General features: G+C 42.9%; 1 protein-coding gene across 3 annotated transcripts; it reads right to left on the minus strand.

Annotated features, from left to right (window-relative positions):
- Positions 1-1,095: 1,095 nt before the first annotated feature.
- Positions 1,096-17,360, minus strand: relb (v-rel avian reticuloendotheliosis viral oncogene homolog B). 3 transcript variants are annotated; one of them, XM_080889323.1, is made up of 11 exons: positions 15,805-17,360; positions 15,637-15,711; positions 14,726-14,895; positions 11,006-11,281; positions 10,070-10,236; positions 9,880-9,971; positions 9,343-9,474; positions 9,116-9,220; positions 7,557-7,772; positions 5,098-5,169; positions 1,096-3,526 (listed from the first exon to the last, which is right to left on the minus strand). In XM_080889323.1, exons 1-11 carry the CDS (start codon positions 15,836-15,838, stop codon positions 3,102-3,104), a joined length of 1,764 nt encoding a protein of 587 aa, XP_080745449.1. In that variant the 5' UTR covers positions 15,839-17,360; the 3' UTR covers positions 1,096-3,101. The 3 variants fall into 3 exon arrangements, with proteins under 3 accessions (XP_080745449.1, XP_080745450.1, XP_080745451.1); XM_080889324.1 differs by having other exon boundaries at positions 15,637-15,708; positions 15,805-17,091; XM_080889325.1 differs by lacking the exons at positions 14,726-14,895; positions 15,637-15,711; positions 15,805-17,360 and adding an exon at positions 13,088-13,288.
- Between the last annotated feature and the right edge of the window lie 5,699 nt (positions 17,361-23,059).

Genomic DNA, 23,059 nt, shown 5'->3' on the forward strand with positions numbered 1-23,059 from the left:
ATTTGCTTCTCTACGATCATTGCTGATGTCTATCCTCCTCTCAGTGGTGTATTAACACACATCTGAATGCTGCAGACCAGCAAACTGACATAGAGGTTCATAGAGGTCCTCACAATTAATTGAGTTTATTTTATTAGCAGCACTTGGCGAATCCTTTCCTTTTAATCCCTACGGAGGCAGTAAGGGTGTACTTAGTCTTTCCTCGCACTGCTTTGGCATCTTGGCTTTTGTTAAGTAATGAATCTGTTTAATACTTAATGCTGTGTCAATCATTTTTCAGTGTATTAACCGTGTTTTAGGACGTGGTAAGGCCAAGATTATTGTTATTATGTCCCAAAATGTAAAGCCTTAGTTCTCTGGCATACTTATGCTCCACATTTTTATTCTTGGACTCTACCTGAGTTTGTTTGCATGACAGCTCAAAATCAATAATTCCTTATTTATCATATACTGGATCTTTGTGAAGCCCCTCGGCCTCTGTGAACATGTTAAGTATATCTCCGCTCACTGTCATCACGCAGCAGATGTATTAATAATAAAATGAGTAAGGTTAACATCCCTGTGTGTCTCAATCGCCAAGTTTCCCCAAAAGCAACGGAGTTACAAAAGAGTGGGTGTTTCACCAGAGTCCACAAAAACTAAAGAGGAAAGCACAAATAGGGCATGTTCCCAGACTGGATTACTGTGAGAAGTGATAGTCATGTTTTAGGCAGAAAAGAAAGGGAAAAAAATAACTATTGTTTCTTTTGAGAGGCTGTGACTAAAGCGACCTCAAGGTGTCTCACAGCCATAAACAATAGGGTGATTTATATCCTCTGGGCTTCTGTCTAATGGGTTGGACAAACAAGTACTTCAAGGTTCTCTTGAGGCATTGAAGATATTTAAAACTATGACGTGACAAGCCGAAAAGCATCTCGGAGATGTCGAAGCTGCCAAGAATCATTGTTTTTATAAGTGAGAGAGCAGCTCAGGAATGTGTGTGGGCAGCAGCTGAATCGCAGCGCCTACATCCCCTTTAACGCACTCTAATCTTTTATTTCTGCCTCTCACTCTGCCTCAACAGGAAGTAATGACACAACAAAAGTTACACACAGACATTTTATTTTTCTCCGACTACTGCACTACACTGTGGGCAGACATGTGATAAGGTGCGATTGGAAATTTGAATGCTTAGCACAAGAGTGAAACTGACAAACAAAAGGAACTGACACAAAGAAAGCCAGAAATAGGAAAAGGGCTGTTTTCTATTACATTTATGTTGATTAAATATTAAACAAGCCAGTGGCTGTGGCAGCCAACAGAGAGCAATAACAGACAGGGACAAAGAAGAATTGATCCCCAACTACTGTACTTGAGACTTTTGGTGATTAAAAGAAAAAAACCAAACCCTTTTATGCTGCCGGCAGCTTCAGCTAAGCAAACAAAACAAATGTCGCACAAACATTTAATACGTGCCATTTTAGTCTCACCTTGCAATTAAAACAGACTGCAATTATGGAAGTTTACAGCTTTTGTGGAGAAGTTTGAGTTCTCCTTTTAAACTCCACACTGAATGTAGGCTTTAAATTAATGCTTGCAGCACTTATGGAAAATAAGGAATGCCAACTTGTTCCCGAAGACTTGGCCAGCAAGGCTTTGGGAGCAAAAGAAAAAAAAGGTACGGGGTTAAATACAGGGCAACAAAGTGCAAAGCAGCAGCAGGAAAGAAGGCACTCTGCTCCATAATGGTTTTGCAGTCTAGCAGAGCAAGCGCAGCAGATAACTCACTACAGGAAGATTGTTCACAAGTGGATACAAGCACCAAAAATGCCACATATATTCTTCTCTGATTCAAGATAGCCGAAGCGTTTGTTATTTTTATATTCACTAGTTTGTATTTACATTTGACAGCATTTCAAGTTGATAATGACAGACGACATAATATAGGGGACTGGTGGTGGGAGGTCCCTGTGTGCTAATGAGAAGTGAACGAACTGAAAAAGCTGATCAGGCCCAATATTATGACCACCTGCCTAATGCTGTGTTGGTTCCCCTTTTGCTGCCAAAATAGCCCTGACCCATCGAGGCGCAGACCTCCAGCAGCTCCCACATATCCTCGATTAGACTGAGATCTGGGAAATCTGGAGGCCAAGTCAATGGCTTAAAATGTTCCTGAACCTTTTTTTACTTGTGGCAAGGTGTATTATCCTGCTGAAAGAGGCCACAGCATCACCATTGTTCCTTCCTTGGACCACTTTTAATAGAATCTGACGTGTGTGTGTGTGGCTTACAGTGAAAAAACTGCTTTGAGTGCCAGCTCAAACAGAAAACACTCAGATGGAAAAAAATAAATTGTAAGTTGTCACAGAAGATCAGACACTGATGATCACTGGTGTGAAACTTAGCTAAGTGTTTAGTACTGACTAACTTGTTGTGTTTAGACATGAGTAAGCCAATAAAACAAACAGCTTAGCAGCACAGTTGTGCGTGGGTCTCCGGCGATTCTAAAGTGGTGTGACGGTAAATGGCGAGCCCCACCTCTCACCCATTGTCTGGGATGAACTGGATACGTGTGCCAGCATGAGAGCACTGAGCCAAGGATAAAGGAGCTCTGAACCAGTGCCATCAAAGGGGTTAAAGTGGAATCTCTCGGCCTGCAGAGCTATGCGCAGCCTTAACTGTCATCAGACCATCGGAGCAGCATGTAACGTGTTATTTTGCTTAAGTAGGAGTTATACCTTTGACTTAAAGTCAAATCCATTAAAAATCAAGAGAAAACCTCTGAAATGTATTAAATGGATGATATTCTGTGATGAAAGTTCAAGTGGCTGATGGGATTTTTCAAACTTGACTCTAGAGAGACAAGCATATGCATTTTGGCACTTGTATCCACTTTTGAAGGATGGTTTCAGTTTTCTGCTGCGCTAATCAGTACCAGTCTCATACTAAAAACAAAGCAGGCGATAGCTTGTTAGCTTAGCACAAGTTCTAGAAACAAGGGGAAGCGGTAAACTAGCTTAATGTGCTCACATGGCAGTGACATAAAACTGTCAGCAAGGAAGTGACCAAGATGTTAAAAGATGACAGAAACAGAAACAGCTGTAAACTGTGCTACACGATCCTCAAAGTTCCTCTTCTGTTTTCACCTGAACCGTGCTATCCTGCGGCTCCAACTGCGGGTTCTGGCTCTCGCTGACGAGCATGTTGAATTGCAAGTCACTGTAATGGGAAAAGTCCTGCAGGAAGCCGGAGTTCTGGTTGAAGTTCATATCCACATTAGCAAAGGGGGAGGCAGTGATGTCCAAGTTGCCAGGCACGAGTGAGGAGAAGTTTGGGTTATTGAAGACCTCCCAAAATTCAGGCATGTCTACCAACTGGTTGTAAACGGCCGCCTCGTCTGTGTTTGAATCGACTGGATTGCAGTAACGCGGTTCCGCCGCAGCGGGTGTGCCGGGCAGGACAGGGTGCGACCGCTCTTGTGGCGACATCATGTTTTGGGCCTCTGGGAGGAACTGGATGACCTGATCTGAGGCAGGTGCGCTCTTGGCTGAAACAGATTACGTTACAGAGAAAACAAAGCTGTTAGAAACATGATGAATGGTCAGTTATTAGACGGAGGTCTTTGTACCTGGATTGTGACATGTGATTCTCAACCTTTTTTAAAAAGCACACACACACAGCTGCCAGTCTTGAAAAAGGTCTTCACTGAGATTACGGGAGGAGAAGTGCAGAGCCAGCTGTGTGATCATTTTGAAAGGTGTTTGTCTCATTGTTAATCTGTAGTACTTTATGCCACAAGGACTGTTTTGCCTTGTTTATATCAGTCAGACCAGGCTATGAAATGGAAATAACTGTGAAAAACCTCCAAAACAACCCCACAGCTGAGTCGACATCAACCAAAACTAGCCTTCATGAAGGTGGAACTTGCTGCTCTTTAGTTTTAACCTTTTGTACAGTTTACCCTGTTGCTTTTAACCCCTTTGTGCTTTTATTACACACCATCTTTATCTTGTTTGGTGTATCTATATATGTATAACACATAAAACTAGTCTATCTTCATGTGATAATCAGTCATAGAAATGACATGTCACATAAGGAGTATTTGTGGCTGACCACTTCCTCTTTTGTCATGTCTGTGTATTCCAGTGGTCGATTTTGGCATTTTTGGCAAATGTCATGTTAGCATGTGATCTGTTCTTCATCATGCAGTGATGAGTAGACAGAAAATGATTAAGTGTGATTTTTTTTTTGAAGGGCATTGTGATTCGTCCCAATTACAGAAGCTGCCATGTGTCTAATAGTGCATCTTCACAGCAGATGTGTTGACTCTTAGTAGGTGTGGTTAATGGCACAAACACCAACTCAACTGTTCCACTGAGGTTTCTGTAATTTACCAAGTGAGCATGACCAAGACGCCCTTTTTTTCCAGAGGAAAATAAATGAATGGCTCACTTGCACCTCGTTTCCACCAATGCAGTGCTGGTGTGGAGCTGGTGTGGGGGGCTTTCTCAGGAAAAAAAAAGCTTTGAGACCCAAACGCTACTAGCAGGTTTTGGAGTAATTTCCATGCAAAAAAATAAATAAAAAATGCATCTGCTAGTCATGGGTGAAATTCCTGCACACTTAATTTTGTTTCAGTTTTGGTGTCAGCAATTCTGTGGCACCAACCTGGGCCACAATGCCACCGGCCCTTTTTCAGGGGAAATATGTGGAACAGGTTCTAGATTATGGACTGGTCCTGCATCAGTGGAAAAGGGGCTTTGCGGTTCTTGAAGTCAGGCAGATAGACTACAGTTTAAACCTGGATTTTGAGAAGACTGGCTATCATTTAACAAGCAGTTTGAACATGATTGTGAATAGCTTTAATCTGGACTGAGTGTCAAGTTAAAATAAAAATAATTGTATTCACTTAAAGGTACTTTATGCTTTTTGCATGATGAAATCCAAAAAGTTTAGATTTAAAATGTTGGTTTGCTGTGCTTTTCCTGTTGTATTAAGTCACAATATTTTGAGTGAGAATATGTAAACATGGAGCCAGAGAGGTGGCACACCCCAGTCAAACAGTTCACATGCTGAATTGTAAAAACACAAAGATCAAACTGACAGTCTGAACCTCACCTGTCACACAGGGCTTCTCCTTGAGGTTCACCTCTGACTTTAGCCTTGTCTTCCGCTTCACCTCGTACGGGTCTGAAATGAGAAATGAAACGCTGTCAGTGTTTAGCAATAATCTGCTGCATCTGTTTTTTTAATTTGTGAGCACTATGACTGGTAAAGAGGAGAGAGAACTGGCTGACATGATGGAGAGAAAGAAGGTGGCTGTATTGCGTGTGCAGGAGACCACGTGGAAAGGCCAGGAGCGCTGGAGGTGGATTCAAAATGTTCTATTGTGGTGTACATAGTGCTGTGGACGCGCAGAGAGTGTCAGACAGGATCATGGGTGTGACGGTGGAAATCAGAGGGGTGGTTTTCATTGTTATCTGTGCGTATGCCCCACAGGTTGGATGTCATTTAGAAAAGAGAGGGGAGTTCTGGAGCAAGTTGGATCAAGTGGCAGAGAGTGTCCCCAAGGGGGGAAAGAGTAGGACAGACTTCAATGGACATGTAGATGAAGGGAAGAGAGGTGATGAGGAAGTGTTGAGTAGGAATGGTATCAAGGAATGCCGAAGGAAAGATGGTGGTGGCCGGTGACGTAATGGTGGAATGAGGACGTACAGGAAAGTATTCAAAGAGGCTTACAGTGAGTTGTATGTGAGGCTGGACACCAAGAAAGGAGATAAAGGTTTGTTTTGATTGGTTAAACAGAGTGATCGAGCTGGAAAGGATTTGCAGCAGGATGGAAATGTACTAATGAGTAAGGAGAGTGTGCAGAGAAGGTGGAAGGAGTACTTTGAGAGAGAAAAAAGACAGAGGACAGTTAATGAATGAGAAAGTGCAGTGAGGAGGAAGTGAGGACAGCTATGAAGAGGAGGAAGAACAGAAAGGTGGCTGGTCCTGATGACATAAGTGTGGAAGTGTAGAGATGTATAGGAGAGAGGACAGTGGACTTTATGACCAGAAGAAGGAGGGAGACCGGCGGAAAAGTGAATCTACAGGGAGTAGAGATGGACCGATCCGATATTACGTATCGGTATCGGTCCGATACTGACCTAAATGACTGGATCGGATATCGGAGAAAAATAAAAAATGTAATCCGATCCATTAAATATCACGAAAGCACCTCACAAAACTTGCAACACGCCGTAACTCACCTCAGAACGTTAGCACGTCGGAGAAGTATGCATCACGTGATAGAGCGGCTGTGGCATGCGGGACCTGTCGGTGGTCTGGATAGCATTTGGAGCTTCGCTAGCAACCCGGCATTTCATCTCCGACAAAGTTATCCCCGAGAGAAGTAAAGCAAGTGTGTAAGTCCATCTCTGAATGTTTGTAAAGCATTCCTGCGTTAAGCTTAACGAGCGACTGCCTCTCGCTCTCCGGCTGCTACTTCAATCGTGAAACTGCTTAAATGATCAGCTGATCGGCTTTTCTGTCGCGAGTCCGTCTTTGTTTTTGGCCCACTTTGCACCAGAAAGAGGAAACCAGCGGCTGAACAACAGCAGCACGTTTAAGCTTGATCAGCTGTTGTTAGAATTTATTTAATATTACTTTCTACACCAGGATCTTTTTCTACGTAGCTGACGCTGGTAGCTGTGCAGGGGCGGATCTAGCAAAGTTTAGCCAGGGGGGCCGATAGGGCATTAACAGGGAAAAGGGGGCACAAAGACATACTTTTCTTTCTTATTCTCATTTAAAATGTCTAGCTTTTAATAAATAATTATCTGACACCCAAAGTTTTAATTTGATGTAAAATGAATAGAAGTCCATTACTGTATATAGTAACTATTAAGTCTAATATATATATACCCTAGTAAGCTATAGTACTTTTTCCTTTGTGAAGGTACCATCTGTGCAGTCTGCAATTTTGTTGAAGAAAGATGTTGAATCTATTTAATATTTCTTGAAAAATAATTGATTTCTGTGCATTTTTTTCACACTGCATCAAATTAAGGTTGATTACGTTGATTAAGCATCATGAGGTGGAGCGTGAGGGGTGGTTCCCTATTTTTTATTTATTTATTTTTGTTGTTGCTGGGAGTTGGAACCCTATTAGTTAGGTTGCTTAATATTTACGCTAAGTACTCTTTAAAATACCAGAATAGGGAGGATGGTGTAGGTCTAAGTTTATTAGATTGATCAGTATTGCTGAACTATGAAATATTTTTTTTGTATACAGGTATAACAGAATAGCTTTAGTGTAGTTGTTGTTTTAAACTTGAGTATGAACTTGCAGACTTGCAAAATGCAGCAAGATATTTTAAAAAACAGTTTTGTTGATTAAAAAACACTATATCGGATTCATATCGGTATCGGCAGATATCCAAATTTATGATATCGGTATCGGACATAAAAAAGTGGTATCGTGCCATCTCTAACAGGGAGTAGAGATAGTGGAGGCTCATGGATGTAGTGAAGGAGGACGTGCAGATGGTTGGTGTGGCAGAAGAGGATGTTAGGGAAGTCCAGTGCTTACTGACCTGGATTGCGAGGCAGGTACTTGAATGTAACGGGCTCGCTCTCCATCTGGTCTGAGATGCGACGCAGGGCCAGGTTGACTTCCACTTCCTCTGTGATGTCTTGGTCCTCGTAGGGCGGAGTCTTAAACACGATGGCGATCTGTCGGTGCACGTCTGTCTGGGCAAACTCCCCGTTCGCCTTCCACGACTCTCGCCTGAAGATGATCTCGATGTCGTCTGAGGACCAAACACGCAAAGCTCTTTATTATTCAAGAAACATTAGAACATGTTTGTGTTCTCATTCATCCAGGTCATGGGAGTCTTTAACAAGAAGCTTCTTCACTTCTGGGAGTCCCAGGTTTTATTACATTAGGGACCCCGTAATGGTCAGCACCTAGGCTCATGGGACCCTTGACTCCAAGGCCACCTTCCTGTTCGCCTTAAGAAGCGAAGAAGCCTCTTAATTAAGAATCGATGAGAAAATGTTTCAAAAAGGATCCAAAATACAAAGAAGATTAAAAATAAAACCTTTTTTTAGAGGAATCAAAACTTTTAATACTTTAATTCAAAATAATTAGGTCACAACAGTTTTCTTCTTTAGGGCACGTTACCACCTGGAAACCACCTACAAGTCCTCCTTCATCACATCCACACACCTCCTCTTTGTGCTTTCTTCTTCTCTGACGGCATCTTTCTACCTGCAAGTCTTCACTCACATGTCCAAACAAACTCAGGCTCATCTTTCTTACTTTGTCCCAGAACCGTCCAACCTGAGCGGTCGCTGTGATGAGCTCCAAACATCTCAGCATGTCAAACTCAGCTTCTTCCAGGTCTTTTCATACGTTTCATGCAATGTAACTGATCTCTCAGCTGCCTTCTTAACTTTTACTTTCATGTTGGTATCCTTCTGTCACAACCCAGTACCCTTTTCTTCACCTCTTTTTCACACCCCAGTTGTTCTGGATGGTTGACCCCAAGTATTTAAACTCAACCACCTTCACCTCCTCCATCATCCTCACCAAAACACATTTTCTACTTTGCTCCTTCTCACCTTCACTCCTTTTCTCTACACAGGAAACCCCCACAGCTCCCCGTGTAGACCGACACATCATACGCAAACATAATATTCCACAGAGTCAGACCTCATCTGCCAGCTTGAAAAGCTCTCAAAAGCAGCTTCTCAAATTCACTTTTAACCAGTCTGTCGCTCCTACCACACACTATTGTCTCAGTGCACCCATGCATATCCTGCATCGCTCTCACACTTCTCTCTAACACTCCTGACTTCCTCATGCAGCACCGCACCACCTTCCTGGGCACCCCGTCACATGCTTTCTCTTAGTCAAGAAAAACACAATGTGACTCTACTTTAAGTTACAAAAATGTGGGTGTGTGTGGGTTGTTTTTTTTAATAACACAAACACAAAAATCTCATTTAAAAGTTAACTAAAGCTCCAAAGCCCTACAAGTAAACTTAGATTGTAATCAGGCTCTTTGTCGCGTTTCTGAATAGTGGAAACTGGACTTGTTTTATGTAATCTACTCCTGGAACCTAACTTCAAAAAAAACTTTCCTGTTACCTTTCTGCACTTTGTCACACAACATGTAGACCTCCGTCTTGCCAGTGCAGGGACCTTCATACAGGTTCAAATGGGTGATCTTCAGCTGTGATGTAGTTGTTGCCTCTGGAATTAAAAAAAACATGCACGACAAAGCGTGAGAATAGGGAAGTACGCTGCCTTATTTTTGGCGCGCTTGGTTGACTGCGGTCAAGGCTTTTCGGTGTGTTTGTCTGGTTATGTCTTACTCTTGTCATAAATGGGCTTCGACACCACCGGGCTGAGATGGTCTTTCCTGCCGTCCTGCCACTCGAGCTCGCACTGAAAGCACAGACGCACTGAATTCATGTCCATGTCTTCAATGCCCTTCGAATGCCCGGCTGAGGGGAGAACAGAGACAAAATGGGTCAGTGAGGACAGAAAAAACTGCCTTTATATATGTGAATAAGATAAGATAAGATAACCTTTATTAGTCCCACACGTGGGAAATTTGTTTTGTCACAGCAGGAAGTGGACAGTGCAAAAGTTATGAGGCAAAAATTAGAATACAATAAGAATAAATACAGTACACAACTGTACAGAATAGAATAAAATAAAATACTATATACAGTAGAATAAAATAAAATAAATATACAATAAGATAAAAATAGAATACAAATACAAATACTATATACAACTGAGTAAAAATACAACGATGACAGAAAGGATTATTGCACTTAGTATTATTGAATGAAGAATAACGTGGAGATTAAGGTGCGGTGTATTGGCATACGTCTCCCACTCACTCTGAAATGGGTCGATATTTAGACTTCTTCGCTTCTGAAGTGAAATGTCCAGCTCTTTCCGCCTCACACACTGAATACCAAGGTTAGCGAAGCTGGGTGTAAAAACAAGGGGAACTGTTCAAATAAAATGTAAAGACACACCACGAATTTTAAGGTATCAAAATGGCAGGGATCGAAGGCGAATGCTCACCTGTGACGTCGGTTGTTGCGAGGGTTGAATGTGACAAAACAGATCCCTGTACCATTTGGACAGTCTTTACCCACGAGGCAGTGGGGGTGAGGCCGGTGTGGGAGGTCTTTGGTCACCAAAGAAACTGTGACGTTGACTTTCTTTAAGCCGTCGATGGAACCCTGAATCTGAAAGAAAGAAAAGAACAAGATTTATAGCAAAAATCCAGAATAAGTTCAGAGCTGTGATGCCTATTAATGTGATTTTCTTGATAGAAAACAGAAAAAGTTGTCTAAAGTTCTTAATTTTTTCCCTGACCAACAGACCAAAGCTGTTGTAATATGCCAAACTAAAGCAGATAACCCTGACATCTGAGAAACTTGGCTTGAAAAGAGTTGAAATAAAAGCCGATTAACCTTCTCTATCTGTTGCTCCAGGATTTTTTGTCTCTTTCCCCCTCAGACATTTTTCAGGGGCAGACTTTAAACAATAGGTTTCTAGAAGGTCATTACAGATTTCCTGATGTATTACAATAAAAATATAAATAAAAGCAAAACTAAGTCCTCTCAGGTACCAGTTTCATCCAAAAACAATGACAGGTTAACACCATTGTTCAATTCTATTAATATCCATTATGCAACCGGACATTTCCTTGACTAAACTTTATATAACCTGGTAACCACCAAGTCAATGTGTGAATGATCGTGACGTGTAGATGTGTGTGGCAGTGTTTTTTAGTAAGCAGCTGGGGGATATACCTCCTTGTATCTCACTGCACTTGAGCTGGGATTTGTGGGGACTTTCTAATTGATTCAGACAAACCACATCTTTTTCAGTCTCCACCCATTTCAGACAGGAGGGGTCAAGTGAACAGAGTAAACAGGATCAGCTGTGGTTAAAAGTGCCTAACTGCCTCTGAGGTCGTGTAAACTCCCCTTCTGAAACAAAAACTCCTACCTCTATCGTAGGCAGGGTCTTTTCAGTGTGGGTGCTGGATGCTCCCAGGATGCTGCCCGCCGAGCGTCCTTCACATTCATAGCGAAACCTCATGCCTCTGTCTTTGGGCTCCTCCACTATCGCGAGCTTGGGCTTGTCCAGAACACGCTCCAGAATGTCCGTGTCGCCTCGGTTCTGAGAGGACGGGATGCCGGAGTTCTTCGAGTTCAGCAAACACGAGGACCCTCGCCCAGAGGAAGGATGAGTCGATGCCATATCCATGACAGGGAGGACTGGCTGATGGGGGGGACAAGAGAAAGCAATTTAAAAAAATTGACTTAAACATATTTACCTCGCACTAGAAACTTTTGGCAGAAATGAAAAGATGCAGACAACATGCAACAACCAACCAAGCCTCACGACTGTCCCTAAAGGCTGGTGATGCACATCAGATGAGTCTTTTATAACCTGATCTAATGAGTAAAGATAATTTCTGTACTCGAAAGACTTCAAAGCAAATCCACAAAGCATCTGAAAGAAGAAACAATAGTTGTTGTTTTTTTAATTTTCCCCCACTGGTTTGTGTTTATTTTATGTTTTAACCATTTCTTTATCATGTTTGTGATCTCGATGCTTTTTATTTCTGCTCTGGTCTTACCTCATGCCCCCACGGTTTCTTTTCCCTATTCCATCTGTTTTAGCAGGAAATGTAAAAGTCAGATGGCTCGACTTGATGTTTCTCATGAAAACTTAATTTACACTCAGAGGTTTTCTTGCTTTGGATGTACAAATGCAGTGAGTCAGTTTGCTGACAGCATGAAACATCTCTCCAGTTGAACTATGCCTTTAGATTTCCGATCATCAACTATCGACCTTTCTCAACACTCTTCCAAGAAGAAAAACTGAACTTCTGCAGTAAAATAAAAGTACTGGCAACTGCCAGTGCTACCCCTCAGACTCCCAGCAGACGCACCTGTGGTATCAATTACAAAATCCTACGTCATCTTGTCCTCAAGTTATCGCATTCACAAACTTAGGTGCCCACGTCACCGGCCTCGGTGAGGTGACGACAATACATGATCAGCCTTTTACGGCTGAGGAGTAAAAACCTGACAAGTCACATTTCATTCACTCGATGTGTAAAGGAGATGAAGTCACCAAGTCAAATACGCAGGCATTCGCAACCAGTTACAACCTATAAGAATATCTACAGTTTCGAAGCACTGACTCACTTTCAAAGCACAACTTCATAAAATCCTTTTAATAAAATGTTTCCCTTCCGAACGTCTAGGTTATTTAATTTAAAAACCAAGTGTGATGTTTCAGTATTTCACCATTAAAAAAATACAATGAGAGAAAAGTGTCAAAAATGGCAACAAATGCAATTTAATATCTCAGAATATTTCTAAATGATTACTTTGCATCTTTTTGTAGCAGCTCAGCTCCCATTTTGGGAACCCCCATGTTAAACTGAGACACTCTATATAAAGCAGCTGAAAGTAGCTCCACTTTGACAAGCTAAAATACTACAATGGTACTTTTTACACACCAGTGTGTCTGTATTAACAGTCTAATGATGTTACACGGTTTTGCGGTTTTACTGCTGAAAGAGCTTTTTTTTCCCCGCCTCGACATCTTCATAGTTTTAATGAAGAAAAACGACCTCATGTCTCTTGGGCAGTGATGACACTACAGATGAAGCATGCAGTGAAAGAACTGACTCATGGCGTGTGTTTCTTTTTGTTTTCTCTCTATACATGTGCTTTCTATCAGTGAGCAGAGTTAACCTCGTGCTCTGCGACTCCTCCTCTTGCATATGATGTCTTATTTTTTCCGTTACACCGCAGACCACCGAGCTTTTTCCGCTCCCACTCAAGACTTTGTATCTCTTTTTTGTCTTTGCTGCTTTTAGTTTCTCTCTTTCTCTGCAGTGCCATCCTCGCTCATTTGTTTCTGCTCATCGAGGCGCCTGATTGCTTTCTCTTACATCACCGTGAACCCAAAGTTATCACAAATCAAGTTTCACCCGACTCACTGCAGTCTATCTGCTGTAGCTAATCAAAAAAAAAAAAAAACAGAAGATAAGAATGATAATGATCAAACCTGCAGGTAAGAAAAGTAGTAAAGAAGTCGCCTCCTTTGTCAGACGTGTTGCTGTGAATCATTAAACCATCGCTGCAGAGATGTGGGGATACCTCTGCATGAGATCATGTTTCATAATATCCTGTCGAGCCCCAGACGTCTTTGGTCAAAGTGTTTGTATGCACCCCTGCAATCGTGTTAGCCCCCTCCCCAAAAGAAGAAAAGAAAAAAAAAAAGGACTGGACCTTTCAACAAAAGCCTGCTACACCGAGCCAGCAAACGGAAATAGGAAGTCAGCTCAGCCTTACGCCCTTCAGCCAATCACAGCACTGACACGGGGGTGAAAAATGCAACCTTTCGTCTCCGGTGGGTTTGGCTTGTAAACAGAAAGGATGGCAAACTGAAAGCAGGAGTCAGATTACAGCTCTTCCAAAATGTCCTCTCCACTCCCCAAGCCCACCTCCTCTATAACAACAAAAAAAAAAAAAAAGCACAAAGAGGTGTGCCACGCTCCCTCACAAGCTGCAAAACCTCTTCAAACCCAGCAACATAACCTGTGCAGCTCATTCACTAAGAGAAGGCTGAACTACTCTTCTACCGCCCTTCATTATTACCCATCTGTGCGGTCACTACAGTGCCTCTCTTATCAGATTACAGTCTTTCTGAGCTCCCGCTGCCTGTAAACCACGTGCTTTCTGGTAGAAGCCTGACCTGCCGAGTTGCCTAACGGCTGCTCTGTGCCACACAGCAAAATAGCCAACCGTCTGCAGGCTGCACATGAATCATGCAGCACTTCATACCACCGACATTCAATCCTCACAACAGCCTCATTATGAGAGCTGCAGCCACCGCCGAGGAGGAGGAACAGACGCTTCCTCTGAACGTGTTTTATATCAACCGCCTTTCAATAATAGCACAAAGACAATATGGGAAATAAAACTACTGTTGCTAATAATAAACCGAGGGAAGAGCATAACAACCTGCCCATCTGTGTGACTGCTTTGCATAAACAAATGATAAGAAAACCTCAAAAAAAACAATCAGAGAAGCCAAAAGCAGATTTTAACAGTTTCTTCTCATAAATAAAATGTTTTAAGTTTTAGCTGAATCCATTAACTGTTTTAATGTTTATGTTGCCCAGCTAAGATAAGAAAAGGCTAAAAATAAGAATGCCATCATTATTGTTATCATTGTTTATTAGTCATAACCTTTCTCCAGACAGCTTAGACTCCAGTTTCCTACCTGTTATACAGTCATAGCAGCCAAAGTGATTGAATATTTACAAAATAGGTGCATGTACTGACATTTATTTCTCTGGCTCTTATAAATTAAGTATCAGGTATATTGATTATGACTTGATCTAGTTCAATAGAACCTGGATCGAAGTAATGAGCACAAATTTTGCCAAGAAAAAAAAATTGTAAAAAAAAAAAACTGTAAAAAATTATGCCCCTATTCACCGCAGGCTGGCAGCTTTCACAGCCCACAGCTGATATAAACACCTCTCTGCTTGGCACCCTTGGGTGTTGCCAGCAGTCTTTCTGGGTAACGTATGAAACTGTGAAATGAGCTGGAAACCAGAAAAATCAACACCCTGCATGACACCACCTAAAAACAACAACAAACAAACAAACAACAACAAAAAACAAACAAACAAACCTTAGACGAGGTGCCTCTTGCAACCAGCACCGGCTTGGATGTCTGCGTTGGTTTGTGGATGGGGGTTGGTGTCGAACAGGGGAGGCCAGCAGGTGGAGGAGGTGGTCCAGGTAGTCCAGATAGGGAGGGTGCTACCTGCTCACTTTCTGTGATATATTCTTGAATCAGGTCTGTGAATGAATACAAACTGATGGTGAATCCAAAGTGAAAGTGCAAATGTGATAAAAATCTGACACCACTTTAGGGCAGCAGCTGTGCTGTTTCTTTATGTTTTTGGATTTGAAAGCAGAAACACTTCCATTAACATCTTTCAAACCTAATAGTATATTACTGCAATCTATTTTAAGACGTGGCAACGTGTCACAAGACACAGTGTGTCAGAATTTGAGTGGTTACCACCTCACATGAACCGTTTCCTCTGTTTTGTTTTTGTCACTAGTGCATGAATCTGTGGCACGTTGTTTCAGCACTGCACCAATAAAAAAAACAAAAAAACAAGCCTGGTGCCATGTAGCCAGCCTCAGTTTAACCAGTGAAAGTGAATCTAGAGCAGTGGTTATCTGCAGGTAAATATACCTTTTGGGGTGGTTGTGGTCTGTCATGTCTGACACTTTGTCAGAAATCATGAAACATTAAACAAAGCAAGCATCTGCAGCACAGTTTTCAAAGTTAGATAAGAGAAATCAGCTGTTGTGACTTTTTTCACGTTTAATTTAATGTCCCAAATGTTGAGTTCTCCTTCTCTGACATCGGAAATAAGACAACCTAAGATTAAACAAGCAGGAACTCTGATGATGGTTCATGCCTCCTGCCAGAGGTCATCTCAGGTCACCGTAATGCCTCCCCGCTTCCGGCAGATGCACGCAGAGCCAAAACAAAACATAACAAAACAAAAAAGACCCACCACTCACCGAAATCTATAGAGTTGAGGCTCGAATAATTGTCGTCCTGCGGGTCAATCCCGGGAAGGGGTGTTGTCTCCTCTGCTGTGAAAAATCACATGCCTCAGGATGATGTCAGCGCTTTTACGCACAAACACACGCAAAGATTCAACAGGTTTACAAAAGACAACCACCCACCAGAGGTACCGTTGACCATGTCCATGTCTATCATGGCATGCGTACAGTCTTTAAGACCACTTTGAGGACCTTAAACTCCACCGTCGTGTCCTTGAATTCTTCCTTGAGAACTCTCCAAACCGGATGACTCTGGGTTTTTTCCGTCTCGGCCCAAACCTTCGTCCTGAACTCTGAAACAGCTCCTTAAACCACCAGTTAGACTGCACAGCGGCTCAGAGTGTCTGTCTGATCCCGAGGAGAAATGTCAAACCGTCCCGAAGCCATGCGTGGAACTAAGTGTGCTCCGCTTTTGTGTTTCCGGCAGGCTTCGCGATTGGCTGCTAGACGCGTGGAAATCCCCCTCCGCGCGTAACGTCACCTCACAGACGGGAAAACCCCCCCGCGACAGCACGAACCAAACTTTTAATCAAACGGCGCTTTATTGATTTGCATAATGCATCATAGTGAGGCCAGAAAAGGCATTTTACCCTTAAAAGCCGATTTCCCCCCTCATTATATATGTAAACTGACCGCACGTATCGGCGGCTCGTCTTGTTTTCATATCGGCTTCAGCGCATATGCAAATCGGTTTTTAACTATTCAAATTAGCCTCTATCCCAGAGCTAATGCACCTATTTTTAGCACAAAGAAGTCAAAAAGCCAGCTCTTTCTCAGCCACACGCCCTCTGATGCATTTCTCCTGGTTACATCATGTCTTTATCACGTTTCTCCCGGTTCCTCCAATCAGGGAGAAGTGGGAATTTCATAAGAGCAAAGTAAAAGTTACAATTTCAAAAAAAACAAAAACAAAACCCCCTCCCATTAGAAACGGCGCCTCTTCTCCTCTCAACTTAAAAACTCTGACAAACTGCTGAAAAGTTACGAGGCGCAGCAGCGACACCTGCTGGTCGCCCAGAAGACAGACGATTTAAAGGAAATGGAAATCGAAAGCGGGGCGTTTAGGGGAAGCAGTGACTCAGCAGGGAGCAGATTAAAAAACAAAAATAAAGCAAGCCAGCTGCAGGCATGACCCACACGCTTCAGCCTGAGCTCTGCAACGAGAGGATAAGCTGCGAGTCCTCATATTTTGAAGGCAAAATATGCTGTTTGTTTTTTTAACTGTTTTTAGCTAAAACTTTATAGGCACACAGCATTTCCTGGAGGTCACATGTCTTTACTTGAGTCAAAAGTAGACCATCAGTGTTTCATGACACCAAGCATCACCTACACCTGTCACCGGTGTGCTCCTAACATAACAGTGTTTCCACTTGCCTCAACTGTCAGTGCAATGGGGAAACAGCGCCCTCCCTCCTGGTTTGGCACAATGACTGTAAAGAAGAAAAAAGTCTTTTATACAGTTGTTGTTGTGGCCGTTTATTTGAGGCTGGCTGCAGTAATCACTCCCAGTCTGTTAAAGCTATACGAGAGGTGAGTTGTATCTAGAGTAGTTATGTTTTATCGATACATAAAACTTGTTTTATCAACTGACGAACACAGTGTATGAAGTATTTAGTACACCAGTTGGTGTACTCTTCATTTGTTTAACACTGTATAATACATATGTTTTTTGGGACTGGTTTGCCAGAGGTGGCCCACACATGGGCACAGCACAAGGCCAGTTGCATACACACTGGTTGTCCTGTGCTGGCCCATGTGTGGATTACCTCTGGCAAACCTGATTTGGGCCACGAAAGGGCCGTCATTCTTTGCGGCATGTGGGCCATCTGTAGGTGGTGTGCAGCCATAGGCCAGTTGTAGAGACAATGCTGGCCCTGGGCTGGCCCAGAACAGTTTCAGCTCTGGCCCCAGATGTCAGCCTAATGTGTAACTTAATCAAGCCATGCAATAACAACATGTGCCAGAACATGCAAAACAGTGCAAAAGTAACATGCTGAACTCTGTTCAGACAGTGAATGGACTGATTCTTATATAGCGCTTTTCTACTCTCCCAGATTACTCAAAGTGCTCTATACAACATGCCACATTCACCTAATCACACACTTTCGCTTAACTGAGTGCTTCCTAACTACATTCATACTCTTGACATGCAGACTGGAGGAGCCAGGGATCGAACCACTATACCTTCCGATCAGTTTGTAACCTGCTCTACCTCCTGAGCTACAGCCTCCCACTGGCAAAGATGAGTAAACCCTCACTAGGTTTTGGATGAAATGTACACTCAAAAACCTGTCAAACCTGCATTTGAAACATTGGCTACCATAGCAGTATAGTATTGCAGCATGGCATTTTGGTCTTCTAATTTAAATAGGAAAATAGGAACATAAATAGTGCCATCATTGCCAGACGTGGCCCACATCTGGTTGACAAAACACCAGTCAGTCAGAAGTGCCAGCTTGATGCCAGATCTTCTTCAGGGCCAGATCTGTTTTCTGTGGGCCTGGGACACATAAACCAAACCACAATCAAGCCAGATATGGCATGCCATCACATAGTGCCATCTATACCAGGCCTGGCCCGTATCTGGATGACATACGTCTTATCATGCCAGAAGTTAGCTAGCAGTGCCGACTTGATACCAGATCCGGGCCAGACCTGCTTGCTATGTGGGTATGTCATGTAGCATTGGAGACCTCAACCTTCCAACCCACTGATGTCGTCCTGATTGGTTGTAGTTGTTCAAGGACAGTTCCAACAGGTGTGTGTGACATTACCGTTGAGATGTATGGCTGCAAAGTTGTTGTGGCAATGCTGGTGGTTGCAGGGCAGAGTGAGGACCTTATTCTCCTATATTTAGGAGAGGAACACAGTAAGGCCCTGAATGCTGAAGAACTGGCTAATAAAAATCTGTTGAGTTCAATATCAGGCGTGGTGGTTCGAGAGCACGTTGGTGATTAGATTGGAGCTGTCAAGCTAAAGAGAGCTGTCACATTGGAGCCACCGACAGAACACCTAGTTTGGGGCAGGCTGCAGCTAATCAATAGTGGGGAGGTGGTCTTTGCTGTAGTTATAGAACCCACAGGCTCAAGGTCCAGGCCAAGATCGGTTATGGTTGGAAGAACTGTGGCATATCTAAAAAGTGATAGATGGGTCCCTGTAAAAGTGTTGAACCCCTTTGACAAGCCAGTGAGCCTAAAATGCATCTTCACAGGAAGTGACAAGTTGTGGTAGCCCCTTACATGCAGTGCTACAAAATCTGGGGCTATCTGATATTGAAATTGATTCACGTGCAGTTTCACCAGCTGGCAAAGAGAAACTAGTTGGCTTCATAGCACAGTTTGTGTCCATCTTCTCAAGAGACGAGCTTGCCTACATCGAATTCGAGTTGTGGATGACAAACCATTCCGGTTGCCATGCCAACATGTGCCACCAACTAAGACAAATTTATGACAAACTACCACAGAATGAAATGGAGGAACGGGGAATTATTCAGAAATCTTGCAGTGTGTTTGCATCACCATTGGTCTTAGTTTGGAAGAATTCTGGTGAGTTGAGAATATGTAATGACTTCCGCTGACTTAATGCTACAACTGTCAAAGATGCCCAGCCATTTCCGCTTTTGGCCAATGCGTTGGCTGCTATAGGAGGAAACGCATTATTTTCTACAATGGACCTGACTTCAGGTTATTATAATGTGGAGCTGCATGAGCAGGACCGTAAGTACACCGAATTTACGTCACCATTTGGATTATACGAATATAATCATATGCCACAAGGATTGTGCAACAGTCCAGCGACCTTCATGAGGATGACGTTAGCCATTTTCAGAGATCAGACCTTTCTCAGTGTGCTATGTTGTCTTGACGATGTCCTGGTTTGTGCTGCCACAGAAGAAGTGGCACTGGAGCACTTGCAAGTGGTTTTCCAGAGACCACAGGTTTACAATCTCAAGTTGGCTCCAAAGAAGTCCCATTTTCTGAGACAGTCTATGAAATTCCTGGGACACATTGTCAATGCTGATGGAATAAGGTCATCCATTACATCCCTTGTAGAGGCAACCCTATATGGAAGAGGGTACAAGTGTTCCGACCCCAGGCGGTGACCAGTTTGTCATTTTTCAGTGCAGCTGTTGCACAGGCTGAGGTGGGAGCTGTTCTCCAGGGCCATAGTAAACATGAGTCAAAAGTGTGGCCACATTCTCTTCTCCTGTCTCAATTCTCTCAGTCTGTGCTTACACCGAACTGGTCTGAATCTGAATCCTTCTTACAAGATGACCTAGTGGGACACATGATGATGTGCTGTGCAGAGTGATCTCCTATGTGGAATGTGGGCGGAGACCATCAAGGAAAGAGTGGGCCAAAGAAGCAGCCGATACAAAGAAACTTCTAAAGGCTTGGGACAAGTTGATCATAAGAGATAGTTTACTGGATCGAGTCTTTAAGACCTACCTGTATGTTGTTCCGTCAACCGTGCATCCTGCTGTACTAAAAGGTGTCCATGATGAAGCAGGTCACCAGGGCCACCAAGGAACGGCACAAAAATATTTTTGGAGGATTCAGCAAACAAATCAGTGGATGTGCTTGTGGTCATAAACAACTTTCCAAAGATGGCTCAGGCCTTTCTAATCAGCCTTAATCAGTCTGCTAAGGCAGTAGCGCACCAACTCTGGCATAACTACTTCTGCATCTATGGCTTTCCAAAACGCTGACCGCAGTGTCATTAGCTGCTGAACGCAGTGACCCCTGCTGACTGCAAGTTTCCTCAACCCTATAAACAGTACATTTGCACAATAACTGAAACTAGCCCACTGAATGAACAATAAGTTGTGAGGTCAGGTCCTTGATCATTAATATGCATCCACTGGAGCACAAACCGGGTGTCATCAGGACACCACAGCATAGAACGAACACCATCCCCATAGACACAGCAGCCAGGGAAGCAGAAGAACATCACATCAAGAAGGCCTGAGTAAATGTGGTGATCCTAGCTGGACATTTGTCAAATCTGGGAAGGCGCCTAAAGAAAGCTCCAGTTCATCCAGGAGAGAAGGACAACTGCTGCCTAAGCAAACCCCAAAACATGCTGTGCCAAAAATTGGTCCACCCCAAGGATCGGGTCCCCCGACACAAGTAATATAGTGTACACTGCTAAGTGCCAGGAGGATTGCCAGGATTTATACATCGTGGAAACCAAACAACCTCTGGCAAAGCAGATGGCACAACACAGAAGAGCTACCTCGTCAGGCCAGGACTCTGCAGTCTATTTACACCTACAGGCCAGTGGACACTCTTTCAATGATGAGGAAGTACACATCCTGGACAGGGAGGAACGCTGGTTTGAGGGCGGAGTCAAGGAGGCCATTTACATAAAAATAGAAAAAACATCTCTGAATCATGGAAGGGGCCCAAGGGTACATCTTTTGACATCTTACAATGCCGTAAATGCAGCCATTCCCCAACTCTCTGTGAATGGTACTCATGACCATTGATCAGTGTTTGTTGAGCAATGAACGTCACAATTTGCATATTAATGATCAAAAAACTGACCTCCCAGCCCATTGTTCATTCAGTGTGCTGGTTTCAGTTATTGTGCAAATGTACTATTTATAAGATTGGGGAAACCTACAGTCAGCCGAGACTGAAGAAGTCACATGGATGAGTGACGAAACTTTTCTCCCACTGAAAATGCTACGTCCAGATGAACAGAATCAAACTTTTGCGGTTTGCATACCTGGATGGCTGAGCATGCATCAAGACAAACCAGAGACTCCTTGTCTTCTTTAAAAATACAACAAAATGCAGAGTCAAGGAGTTTATTTGGGCCGGCCTGTTACAGAGGGTGAAGCAGAAACTGGTTACACTAACATCATACACCTGCCAAACTGACATGAATCTGATTTAAATGGTCAGGTGATGTTAGGAAAAAAAGGTTAGCTGAGGGTTAAAAGAAAGGTTTGGAGTGTCTCTTTTGCCAGTGTAAATTTGTTTTACTGTATCCAATATTTTGTGCAGCAGGCCAAACATGACCTCAGTTTTACATGTCACAGAGGTGGTCTTGGATTATGTGGAAACCGAAAGCCTAGGTCCACAGAACTATTAAGTCTTTAAACTATGCAAAGGATTTGGTACCCTTTTTACTGTTAATCTGTTAGTCTTCCTACACCTAGTTTCCCTCTGAAGTATTCTTGTCGCATAATTTTAAAACTTCCCTTTTTTATTTTCAGTGTACTGGCCACCCCCATAAGGCTAGACTCCAAAATATCAACCCACAGCAACTAATGACTCAATATAGAACAGACTATAATTAGCACTATTTTCTAATTATATGTTTATCACTTTCAGGCTTCGCCCTCTTGAATCATAATATTTTTTTAAACTTCTAATCAAAAAACTTTCTATACATTTTGCTTCCAAAGACCCAGACTTTCTTGTAATGTTTTTTTTTTTTTATCTCTTCAGCAACAGTCGTTTAGGTTTTCTGAAGGTCTTTCAAAGTTTTTCTTTGGACATTGGCTGCTTTTACATTTATTTTTAGCCCAGTCATTGACCATACCTGACCACTGACCTACTCTAGTAAGCATACACTAACACAAGGATGAACCAGTGCTGTGTCTACACATAACAGTTTAGCAAAGAACCAGTTTCAAATTGTGTCTATGTGCACATTGTTACTAGCAGCCTGTCGCAAAAACACAATTAGTTTCCTTTCTTTAGCCAAATCTACAAATCTAAGGAAACTGAAAAAAGTTGAGGAGAAACAAATGTGTGAAGAAATGAAGGGCAGCTCAAGACTTTGCACAGTACTCTACATATTTTGCTGGCTTGTTTCTAGCGGTGGGTTTATAAAAATCGATTTCCTGATTCAAATTGATTTTAGCTTGAATAATGCAATATCGATTAATTAAAGCCTGAATCAATTTTTAAATATACATGTATTTTGCCAAAAAACACCAGAATCTCTGGTTAAAGCTCATGAAACCAGCAAACAGCTAAAACAGCAAATGATTAAAGAGCAGGTAAGCAGATTTCGTACAAAGATGTGCACACAAAGCACAGATCATCCCCATTCACCCAATGACTTGTAGACGAAGGGTCAAACGTGAAACATGGTTCACTAGCGCTTTACTCAGTCCCTAAGGACCCCAAAGCGCTTTACACTACATTCACACATTCACACACTGGTGATGGCAAGCTACATTGTAGCCACAGCTGCCCTGGGGCGCACTGACAGAGGCGAGGCTGCAGGACACTGGCGTCACCGGGCCCTCTGACCACCACCAGCCCAAGGATATTTGGCATGCAGCCAGGAGGCAGCCTGGGATCAAACCACCGACCTTCTGATTAGTGGCTGACCTGCTCTGCCACCTGAGCTACAGCCA

The sequence above is a fragment of the Rhamphochromis sp. 'chilingali' genome (genome assembly GCF_963969265.1).
Source record: "Rhamphochromis sp. 'chilingali' genome assembly, chromosome: 8".
In the NCBI taxonomy this organism is placed as follows: Eukaryota; Metazoa; Chordata; class Actinopteri; order Cichliformes; family Cichlidae; genus Rhamphochromis; species Rhamphochromis sp. 'chilingali'.